This window comes from Chrysemys picta, chromosome 5, assembly GCF_011386835.1.
Source record: "Chrysemys picta bellii isolate R12L10 chromosome 5, ASM1138683v2, whole genome shotgun sequence".
Classification (NCBI taxonomy): domain Eukaryota; kingdom Metazoa; phylum Chordata; order Testudines; family Emydidae; genus Chrysemys; species Chrysemys picta.
The window spans coordinates 125,223,079-125,239,933 of record NC_088795.1 but is presented as its reverse complement, the minus strand read 5'-3'; the positions used below and the strand labels follow the sequence as shown (position 1 = coordinate 125,239,933).

Here is a 16,855-nt window from a genome sequence, read left to right as displayed (position 1 = left end):
AACAAAACAGAAGCATAATGGAGTTTTAAGACCTTCTATACACTTGTATATTTAAAGATAGGAATTGCCATTCAAGAAAAGGCCAATGGTCCGTATGATTGGTGATATCCTGTCTCTGACAGAGGCCCCTTAATAGATGTCTTCAGTCTCCAGTACCTGCATCTATATCCTTGGGAGAACTTAATAAAAGAATGAGGGAGACATTCAAAACTTTTGTTCAGTGGTAAAGCACTGTTATGAAGAATAACAGTTACAGCTTTATAGAACAGCTCTATTTTATTTGATAGGGGACAAATGTGGAAAATTGCATATTCAGATTTTAGACTAGTGCTTATGCAGATGGATCTGTCTTACTAAATAAGTTGAATATTTAGCAATTAGGAGTTTGGATACGTTTTAGAACTAGCATTCAATAATAGAAACTGGACCCTGGGCATCAAGGGGTTAATTAAATTTGTTAAAATTTTTAACCGTTTAAAAAAAGTAACTACTTAAAAGAAATATAATTTAGATCAGTTTAAGATAATTTCGAAGTGAGCTTTAGATTTTTTTTCATGTAAGTTTCCCCCATCCCCCACCCCAAGGTAACTTACATGGAAATAAAAGAAACCAAAAAAAGAGGACAAAGGAACCTTCAGAAGATTTTGAAGTTCAGGAAGCACCTAGGAAAAGACTCAGGATGGATAAACAGAATAATCGGAAGGTAATTATATCATCGGTTTGTTTAAGTCAATTATAGCAGCACCAATCACTCTGCTATAGTTAAGTTTGTCAGCATTTCCATTTTCAGGATTTAATATTTACGGGGTTTTAACTGCATCAAATGAAGCAACCGTAAAGATGTCTGTTTGGATGCACTTGTTAAAAAGATTTTGTTAAATTAGTGTTGAGGTGGAGACATCTGAAAAGAGGTCCTTGCTAGTTACTTGAACCTAGCTGAAAAAATGTACTAATTGAATTCAATTCCCATGGGCACGGGCTCAGCCCACTGGTTTTCTTGCTTTACAATTTCATCCCTTTTCTGTGTGTCAAAATGTAGAGATGTGAATGTGAATGTTACCACCATTTGTCTGAATCAAAGATTGTGTCCTTAAAAACGAATAAAGTACAAATAAACACTTTTAAGAATCAGATTTAAACCTGTAAAGCACTTTAGGCTGGCACAGTGTCCTGAACTCCAATCTGTTAAATTTAGAAATTGCAGTATATGTAACAACTGGTTGTTCAGATAGCAGGCCTTTAACTGGCTCCTCTTCAGTTTCTAGCTTGTTTGTCAGAATTAGATAATTCTCCTTCTTCTTTGAGTAGTGTCCAAATGGGTGCTCCACTGTAGGAACACAGACACACCTACAGTGGAGCACCCATTAGGGGACACATCTTGAAGAATCATCTTTACTACACAAAATGAATAACTTCTTTTATGGACTTGCCTAGATCACTAGGGATTCTGTCTATAACAGTGAGCCCATACTCTGCAAACATTTAGGCATGTACTTAACCTTTTCCATGTGGGTATACCCAGCAAACTCTGAAGGAATAATCTTATGAAAACATAAGCATGTATGTAAGTGGCCAGATCAGGCCATAGTAATATAGTATATGAAGACTTACTGTAAAATAGTGTTGTGAATCCCCTGGAGGAAGGAGCATTGTGATCCAACGCTTACTAGGTAATTTGAATACATACATGCATGCTCTTGTTATGCCTTTGGCTCCAGAAGGTCTCAGACATAGCAGAATGGTTACTTTATTACTTTGTTATTTTACCCGTTTCCTCCTCTTAGAAACCTAGAATAGTTCCAGCTGTCCACTTTATCACCATAAACAATTTAAAGATCACTTAGCTGTCATCCACTTGTGGAGTAGTGAAGAGCATTGAAGCTGCACTTCCCATTCTTTAGTTTCAACTCAGTGGCAGATTTTTAATATCCTCTGTCCTGGGGAGCAAGAAGCTTTGGGATTGATCATGAAACTCTGCTCCTTGCAAAGGATCAGTGTGTTGCTATTGTTATTCTGTGCCCTTAATTATTCTTTATGAAATTTAAATGCTATAGAACAAAATGATTAGGTAATAATACATATTCATAGATTCTGTCTGAAAAATGTGTAACTTATGAAATTATGATGCATATAGAAATCACATTGGCACAATGGGAGCTGCATTAAAGGAGCATAAATATGTAACAAAAGCAAGGACACTTTCAGTGAAGAGTGAATCAGACCATGGACCCTCAATCATCTTGTTAAAAAATACATCAAGAAATTTATGAATCTGATGGAACTATAGCTTCTAGTTGTCTCAGTGATAGGAAGTTTATATAAACACAGACTTACTTATTCAGCAAAGAGTATGGCTTATGGATAGGCAAAACTGCTATTGGTTTCCATTATGGTGGGTTTTTTTGATCCAGCAGGCCACTTCTTCCTTTGTAGACTGGCTTTGAGGTATTCTACAAAACCTTACCAGCTCAATAATGGATTGACTGAGGAAAATCAATAAATACTTAAACCTCCTTTACAAATTCAAAATATATTGACAGTTGGGTCCTTCCATAATGTCCGTCTTGTTGATCAGATCTGCAGCAGTTTAGGGTTAAGCAACGTTGACTACTACACCTCTACCCCAATATAACATGAATTCGGATATAACGCGGTAAAGCAACGCTCTGGGGGAAGGGGAGGGGCTGCGCGCTCCGGTAGATCAAAGCAAGTTTGATATAACTCGGTTTCACCTATAACACAGTAAGATTTTTTTGGCTTCCGAGGATAGTGTTATATCGGGATAGAGGTGTATTTGCATGATTTAGTACTTCAGTGGATCCATAGCTCATAGTTACGATATTCATGGCTATCCCTGTTGCTTAAGTAATTAAGGGAGGTGCCCTATTTTTGACCAGGTGCAATGTCCAGAGTCAAACAGCTGAATGTAAATTCCCAAATTTCTCAAAATACTTCTTGGCCTAAAATATTTGATAAGTTTCAGTCTGGCGCAAATTTATGCAATATCAATATTCCATTGAAAATAGTATTTTATAATGGAAATGCTGGCACAACCTTTAACAATAACAGTGCAAAAAATGACACTGCTATATGTAGTGACATTGAAAACAAGTATCTGAGACTTAAAATTCAGTGCAGGGTTGATCCTCAAATGTATATATTTCTGCTGCAGTTACGTTAGTAATTTAAAGGTATTAACTTGACCAATTTGGACACAAGAATAATAAAGCTGACTGAAATGCTTTATCTTCATATAGCATTTTCCTTTTCATGCAGGGGTTCATATTTCAGTTTCAGGTGAATAGGTTAGACATTGAATATCAAGTTGGGGTTTTTTTTGTTTTTGTTTGACAGTTTTATAGCCTCTGCTGTTGGTGGTTTATAAAAAATAAACATGCCTAAAATGGAAACTTACCATAGCTGAACTACATTACAATATAGACCAGGATGTTTGCAAAGACATTTTCTTTCTAATAACAGAAATCCAAAAGTAATTGCCACCTTTATCCAATCACTCATAAATTAGGAGTTTTTTTTCTTTTTTCTTTTTTATTTTTATTTTGTGACAGAGGGAGACAAGCAATGACAAAACAGCAAAAACAAAGGTCACAGAAACCTTCTCTTCACAAAAGAACCAGTCAGGTAATGTGGTCAGAATAAGTTTTAATTAACTTTTTCAGTTAACTCATTTAAACTAAACAGGTTGTCTGAGACAGCCATCTAAACTTTGCTGAAGCCATATTGAGTTATGCTCAACCCAGTTTGAGGGGTTGCACTCTTTTCTGCACTGCCAGCATTTTGCAGTACTATATTTGATTGAAATTGTGTATTGCTGATTTAAAGCAGCAGTTCTGAAGTTCACCATTTGATGGCACCAAATTAAAACTGTTGCCCATTGATATTGTAAAGTAGCAATATAAACCTTGTTGTTCAAATGCATGATTAATATACATTTATCCAATAAAATAAGTGTATATAGTAAATAGTGACCATCAAACTTAAATTAATGTGTGATTCAAGAACTTTATAACAATTGTTTGACGGGAGGCAATGTGGAGAGTTGAGAGGGAGTTGAAAAACAATCTCTTGTGTGCTAAATGGTTCATTGATCAGATTTGTTAATCATGCACAGGTTTAAGGTAACTTTTATAAGAACACATGTATTTAACTCTTACATTCAGTTTAAAAAGTTTTAATACACTGCAAAAAGATCTAAACTAATATACATGGTATTGTTGCTGTTTTTAATGTAAGCATCCAGTTCCTTTTATATAACTTTTTTTTAAAAGGGGATGTTTGTTAACAAAGTGAATCTGATTTTGCTGAGATCATGTAGGCCTTCTAATGTAGTGTTTGAGCAAATTAGTGTTACATCTCTTTTAAAAAAGTCATAAATTACAGAGTATTGTAATTTTAAAATATTTAGCAAACTATTTGGGAAATTTTTAACAAGATTTTAAGTACATATTTGTTTAATTGGAGATCTCTTGAGTCTTCAAAACAAAACGCATCATTATTTCAAAACCTGATTGTGCACTGCTTACTCAGTACTACATAGGCGCCCAGAAGACATACCTAAACAATTCCTTCCCTTATCTGAGGGAATATTTTAAATGGCTTCAGGGAGATAACGTTTAAAGTTCCAAACTTCACTTTGTAAACCCAAATTATTTTACAGCAACGAAAAATCTGTCTGATGCATGTAAACCACTGAAGAAGCGAAATCGGGCTTCAGCAGCAGAATCTTCAACTCTTGCTTTTAGCAAGAGTTCATCTCCTTCAGCTTCCTTAACTGAGAATGAGGTAAAAAAAAAGTGGTGTTCACACACAGCCATATAGTTACAAAAAGTATCAGGTGTAAATCTTTTTTAAAAACACAGAACAAAAAAAAATGACAGATTAAATTCTCTAACCTTGCTCTAGATGAGCTACAGTTCTGGCCTATGTAAAACCTGTTAGTGTGTGTATTGCAAATTCATTTATTGTAACAAACGTCCACTTAGGGACTTCAGATATTGTGTTTTTTAAATGTATTTACCAAAAAATTTTTTGAATTGTAACCTTCTCTTAGAAGCAAAGTAAAATGCCAGTGTGTTGTGTATTTTCTTCTACAGATTTTATTTAAGTGTCGACTATGTTAATTTCATTGTGTAACAAAACTGTCATGTTGCCATAGGTTTTATATTGAAGCAAGTTTCTTGATCCTCTGTATTTGGTCTACACCAGTCTTGGTCAGTTTTCTGAGCAGTGGCCTTTTATGCTGTCAATCTTTTTCGATCTGTTCAATTGGGTACTATTTCTGTGGTGCAAGTAGCTTAATCTCCAGCATACTTAAACAGGCAGTGAAGGATGTATCTTTTTGATATTTACTTATCATAGTCTTAGGTCTGCATATTTGGTATTGTAACTCTCCTCCATTGACATACAGTAAATTAAGTGTATATTCATATTCAATAAATGGAATCCATTCTACCGGTCATCTGTACTGTTAAAACAAACAGCCAAAGAATGGTAGCATGAGAACAACCTATGCACGCTGTTCTAAAAGGGGATTCCAGACATTTAGCAGGAACAGACCTAGGCAACCTCAGAAGTTCATATTAAAAAGTCAGATGTTATAAAAAAAAATCATGAAGGTTTTAGGTTAGTCAAAGAAGAGAATTAATGTTTTGTTTGTGAGACAATAGGACTTCAGGCTGCAGTTCCTTTCACTTCTCCCATTTCACTGTTTTGTTGAAAACCTAAGTTGCTCAGATACCATCATGAGTGCAATATAAGTATCTAGACTGTTTTCCGTAAATGGCTAATTTTTACAAATTGGAATGATAGCACATTAACTGCTGTGTATAGTTACTATGACTTCAAAAATGTTTTTCTTCCCCTCTTCTCCTGCCTCCCCTCCCCCCCCCCCCCGCCCGAAAAAAAAACCCACCAACAACAAAACCAAATGACAACTAAAAACACAAGAACCCTCAGGAAGGATAGCCTAGGTAATACTAGTTCTCATCTTTATCTGAATCAGCTGATTTCCTTCTTTTGGCTTAAGCTTTCCACTTTTTTGGAGCAACTGTTGAGGCTTTCTACCTAATGCTGTATGTGTTTGTGGGATTTGACTTGTCAACAAATCCATGTAAGGAGGAAATTGTCAATCTATTTGGTTTAAAATGTACGTCTCTTGATGTTGTAATCTGGGAAGACATGTTCTCTGATTTCTAAATATAAATTAAAAAAATTCACTGTCAAGAGATCTTTCTTCAAAGGCTCAGTTGTTTTAGGACTTAGGAAAATCTAGGGTCAAATTCTTTTTCCACCTACAAATGATTGTGAGCCAAATTGTTCAAGTGCATGGGCTGAGCTGAAACCTCTCTGAAATCTCCGCTGCAAACTCTGTGCTATGCGTTGCAAATGAGATAGGAGGAAGAGTAATACACACTATTGCAAGAGCTGTGCTTACACAATACAGGTTTGCAAACAAGGAAGTGAATTATTTTAATGGTTTCTAAGGAAGGTTGAAAATAAATTTATTGACAACTTAACATTATCTTAAAATAAACTTTTCACAAACAATGGAGACTTCAGCATAATAGTTGGTCATGTGCTGGGTCCTTAGCTGGTGTAAATCAGCACTGACTTTAACTTATACCAACTAAGGATTTGTCCTAGTGAGTTTTCTATGATGATAGCTATTATACCAGTAAATAAATGAAACCTGCTAGGCATTTGCTTTTGAATTTATTAGTGATTCTTCTGTGAAACAAAATAAGATGTAAATAAACTTCGGATCTTGTGGGTGGTTTAAAAAAATATGTAATGTTACTTTAGTGCTTGCATGTTTGGCAATGTAGACATGTGGCCTAAGGGTGTTAATCAACAGAAAAATCTCCTGGTTGGTAAAGGAAAGGGAGCATTTAAAAATAAATATAAAATAAAAGATGAGGTGATTAAGCAAATGGATATTTGTTTTTATGGGACAGAGGTGCAAAGCTAATTGATAGGATGCAATTCTTTTATATTAAATATATATGATCTGCTTTATATTTTTGTGGTCACTTTTATAGCTTAAAGTGTTGCGTTAGACATTGTCTTTTAAGGTATATGAGAAAAATAAGTTACCCTACTTATGTAAGCGCACACATGCAAATTCACAGTGCAATGTAGAAAAACTTCTGGCCTTCGTGCTCTTTTCAATAAATGACTGTAGATTGATTCCAGGATGGGACCAGATTCAAACGCAACAAAATATTTTTCTGGGATTGTTGGAAACTGCATTGAGCCCTTAAATTTGTGTTCATTGCTACTAATTTTTATAAAGGACGTATTTTAGTTTAAAACAAGGGGAAGTAAACTAGTTATTTATTAAAAGGGGCTTTAAAAAAATTCTGCATAAAATTCACATGAACAATCAATTAAGTCCAAAATTTTCAAGTTAATAGTGACTTTGGGTACCTAACTTCAAATACTTTAAAGGGTCCTGATTTTTCAGAAGGTAGGTGCTAAGACTTTCAAAAGATCAGGCCCTTCAAGGTATCTTAAGTTGAGCACCCAAAATCACTAATCACTTTTGAAAATCTTAGGCTGCGTCACCAGATGAAACTTAGTTTTTAATTCTTTTGCAGTTGTTAATGTAGATCACCACCTCAGAAATAAAACTACAGATGAATCTAATCCTGAGGGAAAAAGTTACTTTTCTGTATATGCACTTTGCATCAGAAATGTTTGTCTTTATATCTCATGTGAAATGTTACTTTTGAAGTGAAATTCTTAACGAATTACCTATGATGGAATAGAATTAAAATTTTATTTTAACACTGCAAAGGCTATAGAGAATGAGAAAAGTCTTGTATATGATATAGAACAACTTGGCATAACACCATGAAAGTTTCATGATCTTTGTGAGAAGACATGTAGTTATGTCATTGATCTCTTTCTAGAGGATAAAACAAGTGGTGTTCAGTTTTACTTTCTGGTTCTTTACATAAAAAATGGAGTAGATGGATAAATTTTTATGTATTTCATGTGGGTGCCCTTAGAGTGCAACCGTTTTTTTGTTTGTTTTTAAAGCTCCAGGCCCCTAGGACTGATAGATTATTGGCACACATCTTTCAATGTGTTTGCAATGAGGCATACCTGGTTCAACATTTCAATCACATTTGATGGATATAGATTACATTCAGTAAAATGGGTAGGCTTTTTTAATATTTCAAAACAGGTAAAGTATCAATTTCATGCAGTTTAAGGTATAGGTACATTCCCAAACTTTTCCACAGAAAAGTGGAAGTAAGAAGTATGGGACTTAGAGTATTCTAAGTTCTTAGTCAGGCTGTCATTTCCCACACATGGGAAGAATGAATTGAGTTGGCTATCACACAGCAGTGTAAAGAAACCCGTGAAAGGGTTTTTCCCATGCCAGGAGTTTAACAATATTATATTAATACTGCATAGTAAATTCTTTGTCCTCTTATGGAGAAGATTTTAACTTCATTAACACCCAGTATCAAACAAGCTGGATTTCTGTTCATAACTAAAACATATTGTGTTTAGAATGACATAATATTCCAAACATCGACTTCAAGTTGTACTGTTTTTGTATACAGTAAATAATTCTATCACTATCAATTTGTGGCAGATTTGTTATATCATGTGTTTTACTGGTGTTAGCAAATACGCACACAATGAAGAAATCTAAGACAAGGTAAGATATTTGATTAAGAAGACAATCCTAATAAAACACATGCAACTTGTAATTAAAACACCACTTCAATTCCATTTATCTACACAGAATTTTCTACAGTATACAGATATAATCCTCAAAATACAATGATTAAAAACATATAAAGATACTATCTTAGGAGGAGATATCTCAGAGGATAGGGAGGAATGAGTTCACAGGATTTTGAAGAAATTACTATGCTAAAGAAAAGTAATTCAAGCTGTTCTTGCAGGCCTGGAAAACTAAAATCTGTATTTCTAGCACTGTTTTTTCTAGCTATCCTTCTAGATAATCCCCTCTGCAAAACAATATTTAAGAATAAACCAAAATGAAAACTCATTGGAGGTCCTCCACAACCTGTAAATCCAATTTCTGCTGGAGGTTTTTTTTGGTCTTTGTCCTCTGCGCATTAGCAAGAAATGTTGGGGGGAATTAACTTTTTGATACTTCTTTCCTATTTCATGCCACCAATAAACATCTGAAATGGGGGATCATTGCAAGTAACAGAATTTTAGTCTTTTACTACTTAACATCACCCAAGGCCTGCAGTAACTGAAGAGACCGGCGTTGCCTGCCATACCTTACTGTTTTATTTAGATGCTTTCACGTTCACATGAGAAAGTTCTAACCTTGAATGTTGTTCTTTGGCAACACGTTTTTTTAAATAGAAAATTGAATTTCTCATGTATTATTCTCATCTTGTAAACTCTTTGAACTTCCAAAAGCTGAGATTCTGTTTATAACATGTTCACGTAATGTAGGTTTTTATTCCACATCCATCACCATGGTGTCTTGAATACCTGTATGCAATCAGTAATATTAAATAAAGTTCCATAGTTGTTGTTTATATTCCAGGAATATTCAGCAATGCATACCTTATCTGAAACTTCAAGCCACTGCTAATGATAAAGATGGAACATGTCCTAGACTTCTTACTATCATAGTACCGTGTACACTTATGGCACAATATATTTAGAGAATAACATATCCAGTTTAACAGTTCGGGCCAAAACATACATCTTCAGTTCAGGATCTCCTATACTGAAATAAAAGAAATTTTAACTGTAACTCAGTTGGCTCTGTCAGTTTTTCTGTCTCTTTCCACAATAGATTTTTGTCTTCTGAATACAGTCTGTCATTTGCACATTGAGCTATGTGATTCCCATATCAATTTTACTTAGATTGAAAAACCACAAAGTTACACCATTCAAAAAAGGTGAAGAAACAGTTAAAGTAGATTCTTTACCATAAAAACCATCAAAGAGTTTTAGTTTGTCAGAAGTCTCAGGACTGGTATACCTTAAAACCTAACCTAAAAATTAGATTGACCCAGTTAAATTGTTCAGGGCTTTGAAAAATTTTGTGCCCCATGCAACGCAATCAACCTAACTCCCCTGTAGACTCAACTGGAATTGTAGAGGTGGATTACCTACATCGACAGAAAAACCCTTTCCATCACTGAAAGAAGCATCTATGCCACAGTGGCACAGCTGCAGTGCTGTATGTGTGCCACTGTAGCGTAGGCATACCCTCATACTCAAATTTATGCAGAAAACCACTTCCTGGATTACTATGACACAGAAATCAAAGTCTTAGAAGTTGCTTCAGGGCTTGAAGGTTGGATGTCCTTAGTCTTAAGAGTTGTGGAAGTGAATAGCCAGCCTTCAAGCGCAGACTTCCTGAAGAAACTTCTAAACCTTCATTTCTGGGTGATTGTAATCCTACTAATGTGTTTATAAAGGAGAGGGAGGGTGCCTGATAGAGGATGCCACTTAAGCCAGCCCAGTGTCTTGAGAAAACTCATAAGCTATTTAATTGGGAAGATGAGGGAGGTCTATGGGAAAGCAAGGTATTTGAGTTAGTCTTGTTTGTAATTCTGTAGAAGTGATTGTTTTAACAGACAACAGTAGGAGCAAATGAAACATTTCTGACATACCCTGTTTTCATTTTAAATATCCATTTAAAAAAAATGAATTTGTTGAGTATTTTTCTAGATTGCTTGTGATTCTAAACATCAGTGCTTGGTTAAAATGGGAAATTGGGAGGGCTAGCTTTTCTGGTACTGGGAACATTTTTCTTTAATTTCTTGGATATCTGATTATAAAATGCATAAGCACAATGTTAGAAGATAATAAAAGCAAGCAATACCTGACTAGGAAGTTGTGACTGAACATGTCTTGGGTACAGTGTGAGATCTAAGGCCACATGCTGTTTAGTAATTGGGGGAAGTGCTGTTACACATGCACAGTGTTGGTATTATAACAGGCATTTTATACAAAAATTAAATAATAAAAACATGAAGTGACTGTCTAAGGAAAAAAAAGTTGAAACTTTAAAATTACACTTTTAGTGGCTTGGAAATCTGAAAGGAGGTTGGCTATGTGAGGGGCTAACCCTACCTTGGATTCCATTCCATCTGTGTATCAAAGGTGGAAAACAAATAGTGTAAAAACATTACTAACACTTTTACACTTTAAAATGCTGTTTGTTTTGAGCCTTACTAGGCTAGAGAAGATTTGCCTGTCTCTGGGAAAGCTTGTGTAAGTCAGAGCTACAGGAAGGAAAGATTCATAATACTAATGCTATACATAGAAAACGTACGTAACCCTTCCTAGCTCTGTGTTTGCTAACACATGATGGACAATATTCAAAACTTGCTTCTGCTTCCTGACTTTCATATTCTTGCATCAAACATTTGCGTTTTTTTTCCTAGGCCATTTAAAACTAAGTGATGTCTTGGCTTTTGTTTTTTTAAGGAAAAATACATGGCAAATGAGACATTGAAGAAGGCTCTATAAATACATTTTAAAAAAATTCTTAAATTTGTAGATAATCATAAACCTAAGACCAAAAAAATCTTAATGTTTAATTTCTCTAGGTCTGTTGGCTAAGGGCCAGCTGAGAAAAACAAATTGGATTTTTTTATTTTTATTTTTTTTAAACGGACTGCAGATTGGATGAGTGCAGCCCTCTTTTGCTTATCATTTTGGTACCTAGAATTCCTATATCCTTCCGCGCCCCTCCCCCTTTGAACCTACAGCATTTGCTGGTTTTGCATTGGCCCCTTGAGGTTTTTGTATTTAATATTTGGAACTGACTGTTTTAAAGGTAGTATGTTTTTCTGTAAAGAAGTATGTATGTGGAAGGAGTGAATATTGCCTTTTTTGTTTTTGTATTAAAAAAAACTTCAGAAATAACTTACTTTGGTATATGCTCATTTGAAACTCAGGCTAAAATTTCCTGTCTTTGCTGCCTGACCGCTTATCACAGCGTGGCTGGAGGACAAATCGATTATATCAATATATTCAGTTCACTTTATAAATGAGAATTCCTTTGTCCAGGTGTGGAGCCCATGTTAATACTTGGCGTACATCCACTTAGTCCTTATGTGAAGTGGGTGTGTGCAGATTAGGTGTGGCTCACCTGATAATCTTAATTTTAAAAAATCAATTGCTCTTGGTCCCTAGGGTATGGTGCATTGGCTTGCTGCTCCATCGATATCTGTTAAATACAATGATGGAACTGGCATCAGATATTTGGTACAAAAACATTGTGATAAATGACTCTACTTGTAAAAAAGAATTGCTTTATCTCAAATTTAGATAAAATGCCTAACGTTCATGTGGTATCTATTGCAGTGTCATAATACTTATCCTCTGAGCCCTCAAGACCCTTCGGATGAATGATTTTTTAGTTGGCAACATAATTATAGCTTGCACCTGATGGGAGTTTTAAATTAAGAAAATTGAAAAAAATGACTTTTGACCATAAATACTACTTTTAATCCCCCTTTCCCATTCGTTCCAGAAGAAAACACACCACCAAACAATTCACTAGACACATTAAAATTAGAAAAACTAACTTCAGAAAATATACACTGGTTCTTAGGCCTTAAAGTTATCTCAACTTGTACAGCGAAACACCTAATTTCTTCCTTCTTCACCCTTCCCTAGCACCCCCCACAAAAATTGCATGTGAGCACACCCTCATGTATTCAACATCTGTTTTCTCAGGAAGGAAACTGCATTATTCCACAGAACTGTCTCGTTGTTTTGTATAAGTCCATTGAGGTTTTATTGTGCGTTATTATTATGTTCTCCTTCTGCACAGAGCTGCTTGGCCAAAGTAATAGAATACACTAGAAAATATTGGGCCAACATTTGCAAAATTATACCCATAAATATGAACCAAAATTCAGGGTCTGTTATGGGTTTAGTTACAATAGATTTGTGCATCAAATATTGTGGTATACAAAGCATTCTTGTTATGTAAGAAAACAATAGTGACGAGAGCTTTTATAAAAATTATTTATGTAGCCTTCTTAGAAGTAGGTTTACCATTGTCAAAGACAGTCCACTAGACAATCCCCTGCCTTTAGTAACCTTGGAAAGGACTGTAAGGCAACTGAAAGGTGTATTTCAAGGGCGGGGGGAACTTCTTAGGAAATGAGGCCTGAATATCCTCTTTCATACACAAGTGTAAATCTAGAGTAACTTCATTGAAGAGAATGGTATTACACTAATACAAAATGGGTGAGAGAAGAGAATCAGGCTTAGTGACTACATGCTTTGCTTGATTATATACTATCACATTTTATATAGTTTTACATAACTTCCAGTTGCTGAAAATCAGGAGAAACATGGCAATATTAAAACAAAAGATTTTATAAATGCATCTGAAATTGTTTCTTTCAGTTTGACTCAGTACTACAAAGTCTGTCAATAACATAACTATGGAGAAATTAAATTTTAAAAAGCAATGCAATCGAATTTCTTGACTAGACTCACTTTTTTAAAGATCTCATGTATTGCTTACTTAAGCAATATATAATGTATAGTGTTCACAGGGAATATGAGATCTTCAGGCACTAAAGGAGAATTTGTTACTCCTGCAAGTGACTTAATAGAATGACTAATGAGGTCATTGCTATTTAGGTGCAGAACAAAGTCCCAGAGTGAAATCTTGGCCCAGTTGAAGTCAACAGCAAAACTCTAATTGAATTCAATAGGGCCAGAATTTCACTCCTCCTTTTCCCCCAGTTTCCAGTGAAGAAATTATATTTGATTTCTAAAACTCCCTCCCTGTCAACTGACTATAAATCATTTGCTGCTTTGTCAATATTATGCTGGGTAGATGCTTCAGAGGCAGTCCTTCCTCACTACTTGGGGGAGGAGGGGAGTTAGGGAGAGAATGATTACCCTGTACCAACTGGAAGATTTGATAGTGCTCACGTTTCTAGATAGGTTGATGACACACATGCACCTAACTTAGGCAAAACAATGAGATACATCCAAAAACAGAGGATCGCTATTTTATTGTGTACACAATGCACAAAAGAGTAATGGAACACTTAACTTTTGAGTAAGGTCACATTGAAGAAACCTGCCAATTTTTACAGTAAATATTTTAAACAAATGTCTACATTGACTTAAGCTTATTTTCCCATTAGTTTTTTTTTTTTTTTAAGTAGCACTAAGTGCGTGGGGAGGATAATATTCCTTTGTAAGTGTAAAAGGACACATAATAAAATTGCAGGCTACCCATAGCTAAAAAGTATTAAATGTCTGATCTTGCCACTGTGAGTGATAGTCACCCTCAATTTTGACTGAAGATCAGGAAAGAGAAGTTAATTTTACAATTTATGCCTTATTAAGGAGTTTGCTCTACTGTTTGTAATATGAATACATGCTCATTTAGTGGACTTGGGGTAAATTCTAATAAATAGGAACTTACATTTTATACACACACTCCCACACACCAACAGTACCAAATATGCAGAGCACTGCAATCTAGAAACTTGCATATGAACTTTTGTTTGCTTTTACTATGCAATATTTTAAGGCACATTAAAATAGTAATCTTCTTAGTTCTGTTTCACTCTAGAGGTGACTGCATTACAGTGAGTGAACTGATCCTTAATTATACTTTTGTTAGTTTAAAAAACAACAACACTTTGGGATAAAAAAAAGTGCTATGAAATTCTTTCATCACCCAGATTAATCTGAATCCTTCCCACAATATCAGACATTGCTTAGGGCATGAGCAAGGCACTGCCATCCCTGTATAGCCTGGGTCACACTTCGCATGTGTCCCCGTGTGTCAAGTCTCATGAGTTTTCCCTCTTGTGTTTGGCATAGGGTTTCTTTCAGTTGGCTCCTTTTTACATGTACCTCCTGCTGCCCAATAGCATGCCTGCAATAGCAGACACTTTGGCTTTATTCTTAATACGTGTACCAGATATTTCCATCCTCTTTTCTGGATAACTTTGGAGACAGGAATTTGTTGAACTCGCTAACAAATCTTGATGAGATGAGAGCTAAAGAAGGTGAGAACATAAAGATTATGATGTGGTAGATATTTGTGGGATTCTTGTTTTACGTATGAGAGGTTCACGAAGCATGGTTATGAGACATAATTATTAAGCTTTTCTCCACCTTCAGAATGACTTCATCTACCATCCTGCCATAAGTGGCAGCAAGGCTATTGTTTCATAGCAGCAGCCCACATGAGGCACTTGGAGGCTATGGTACAGAGTGGGATATAGGGGTATTGATACTGATGAGGTTGGAGAGAAGCTTGGATGGAATTGGATTGTTGGAGAGATTACTTTGTGGAAGTGGTTAATAGTTGCGTTTGGGTGAGTGTTTCATTAGGTGTTTGCAGTCTGCCCCCAGTTTGGTAGCTGTGTCCTTTCAATGACTATGGGAAAGTCTACACAAGAAAATTAAGTTGACCTAAATTACATCGACGTACAGCCACTGCAGTAATTAAATCATTTTGTATGTCTGCACTATGCTCCTTGTGACTGCAGTGCACATCCTCACCTCAGCACATGCACTGATTTAACAATGAGTGGAGAGCATTGTGGGGGACAGCTTCTGAAAAGGCAGCAACAGTCGATATAAGCAAAGCAGTATCTACACCTTACTACATCAACCTAGGTGCTATGCCTCTTGCTAAAATGGAGTTAAGTAGGCATAGTGTGCGAGTTATCGATGGGAGCTACATTTCAGCGTAGACGCTTAGAGTTAGGTCAACGTAAGCTGCCTTATGTTAACCTAACTCTGTAGTGTAGACCAGGCTTACCTTAGAGTGACAGGGTTGAAAAATGCTACTGTGCATTGAAAACATGAAGCACCTGGAGGGTGGAAGAAGGGATTATGGGAAGCTCTCCCTGTCAGTTTGTGTGGTAGTTGTGGACATAAGCAAGTTATGTGAAATTATGTTGTGGACATAATAAAAAGCTGAGATGTTTGATTTTAGTTCTGTTAGCTCTGGTCTACGCTACAGAGTTATGTCGACGTAAGGCAGCTTACATTGATCCTAACTCTGTACGCATCTACACTAAAATGTAACTTCCACCAATGTTACATGCCCACTGTACCGACTTAATAACTCCACCTACATGGAGTGCTTAAGTCGATGTAGTTAGGTCGACGCAGCGTTAGTGTAGGCACTATGTTGCTTATATTGATACTTGCTGCCTTTCAGAAGCCGTCCCACGATGCATTACACTAACAGTTAAATTAGTGCAAACACTCCTGGTGAGGATGCTCACTGCCGACGCAAAGAGCATAGTGTGGACATGCAAAAGCGATTTAATTACTGTGATGGGTGTAGGTCAACATAACTTAGGTCGACTTAATTTTGTAGTGTAGACTTGCCCTTAGTTTCACGTATTGTTATACTATACAGGTATAACAGATCTGATCAGAGGACACTGTAGGGCCATTGTTGATGGGTTTGTCTCTGTTCAGATATATGATACAGTCTGGAAGGGTATTTAAATGGAGGTATAGTTGTGCCCTTTTTTTTTGTTCTGTGTAGGTGGTTTCCTCCGACAAAACTAGATTTGGCTGAGAGTTTCTATGTTGTGTTGCCTTTAGTATTGGTATATTCTGTAGATTGCCGTGTTACCCTAAGTGGGCTGATTAAGTCCATCACTGCAGTTGCATTGGAGGTGTGTGGGTTGATCCTTTCTGGTGGTGCCAATGTTTATGCAGATGACTGTTGTATTTCAGGTTCTATGCTGATTTCCTATTAGCTTCTGGGTTGAGTTTAAGGTATAAAAACCCAAATAGTTTAGCACTTGCCCTTTGCTGTTGTGATACTGAAATATTTCATAGATGACAAAGCCAGGAGGGA

At 35.9% G+C, this 16,855-nt stretch overlaps 1 protein-coding gene across 5 annotated transcripts in view; it reads left to right on the top strand.

The window, feature by feature from the left end:
* NSD2 (nuclear receptor binding SET domain protein 2) overlaps positions 1–16,855 on the top strand; it is a 179,965-nt gene that overhangs the window by 111,692 nt on the left and 51,418 nt on the right. For all 5 annotated transcript variants that reach the window (XM_065597130.1, XM_065597129.1, XM_042855543.2 and 2 more), the window contains 3 exons: positions 585–703; positions 3,570–3,642; positions 4,679–4,803. In XM_065597130.1, coding sequence (XP_065453202.1) covers positions 585–703; positions 3,570–3,642; positions 4,679–4,803 — 317 coding nt within the window. The remainder of the gene's footprint in view (positions 1–584; positions 704–3,569; positions 3,643–4,678; positions 4,804–16,855) is intronic.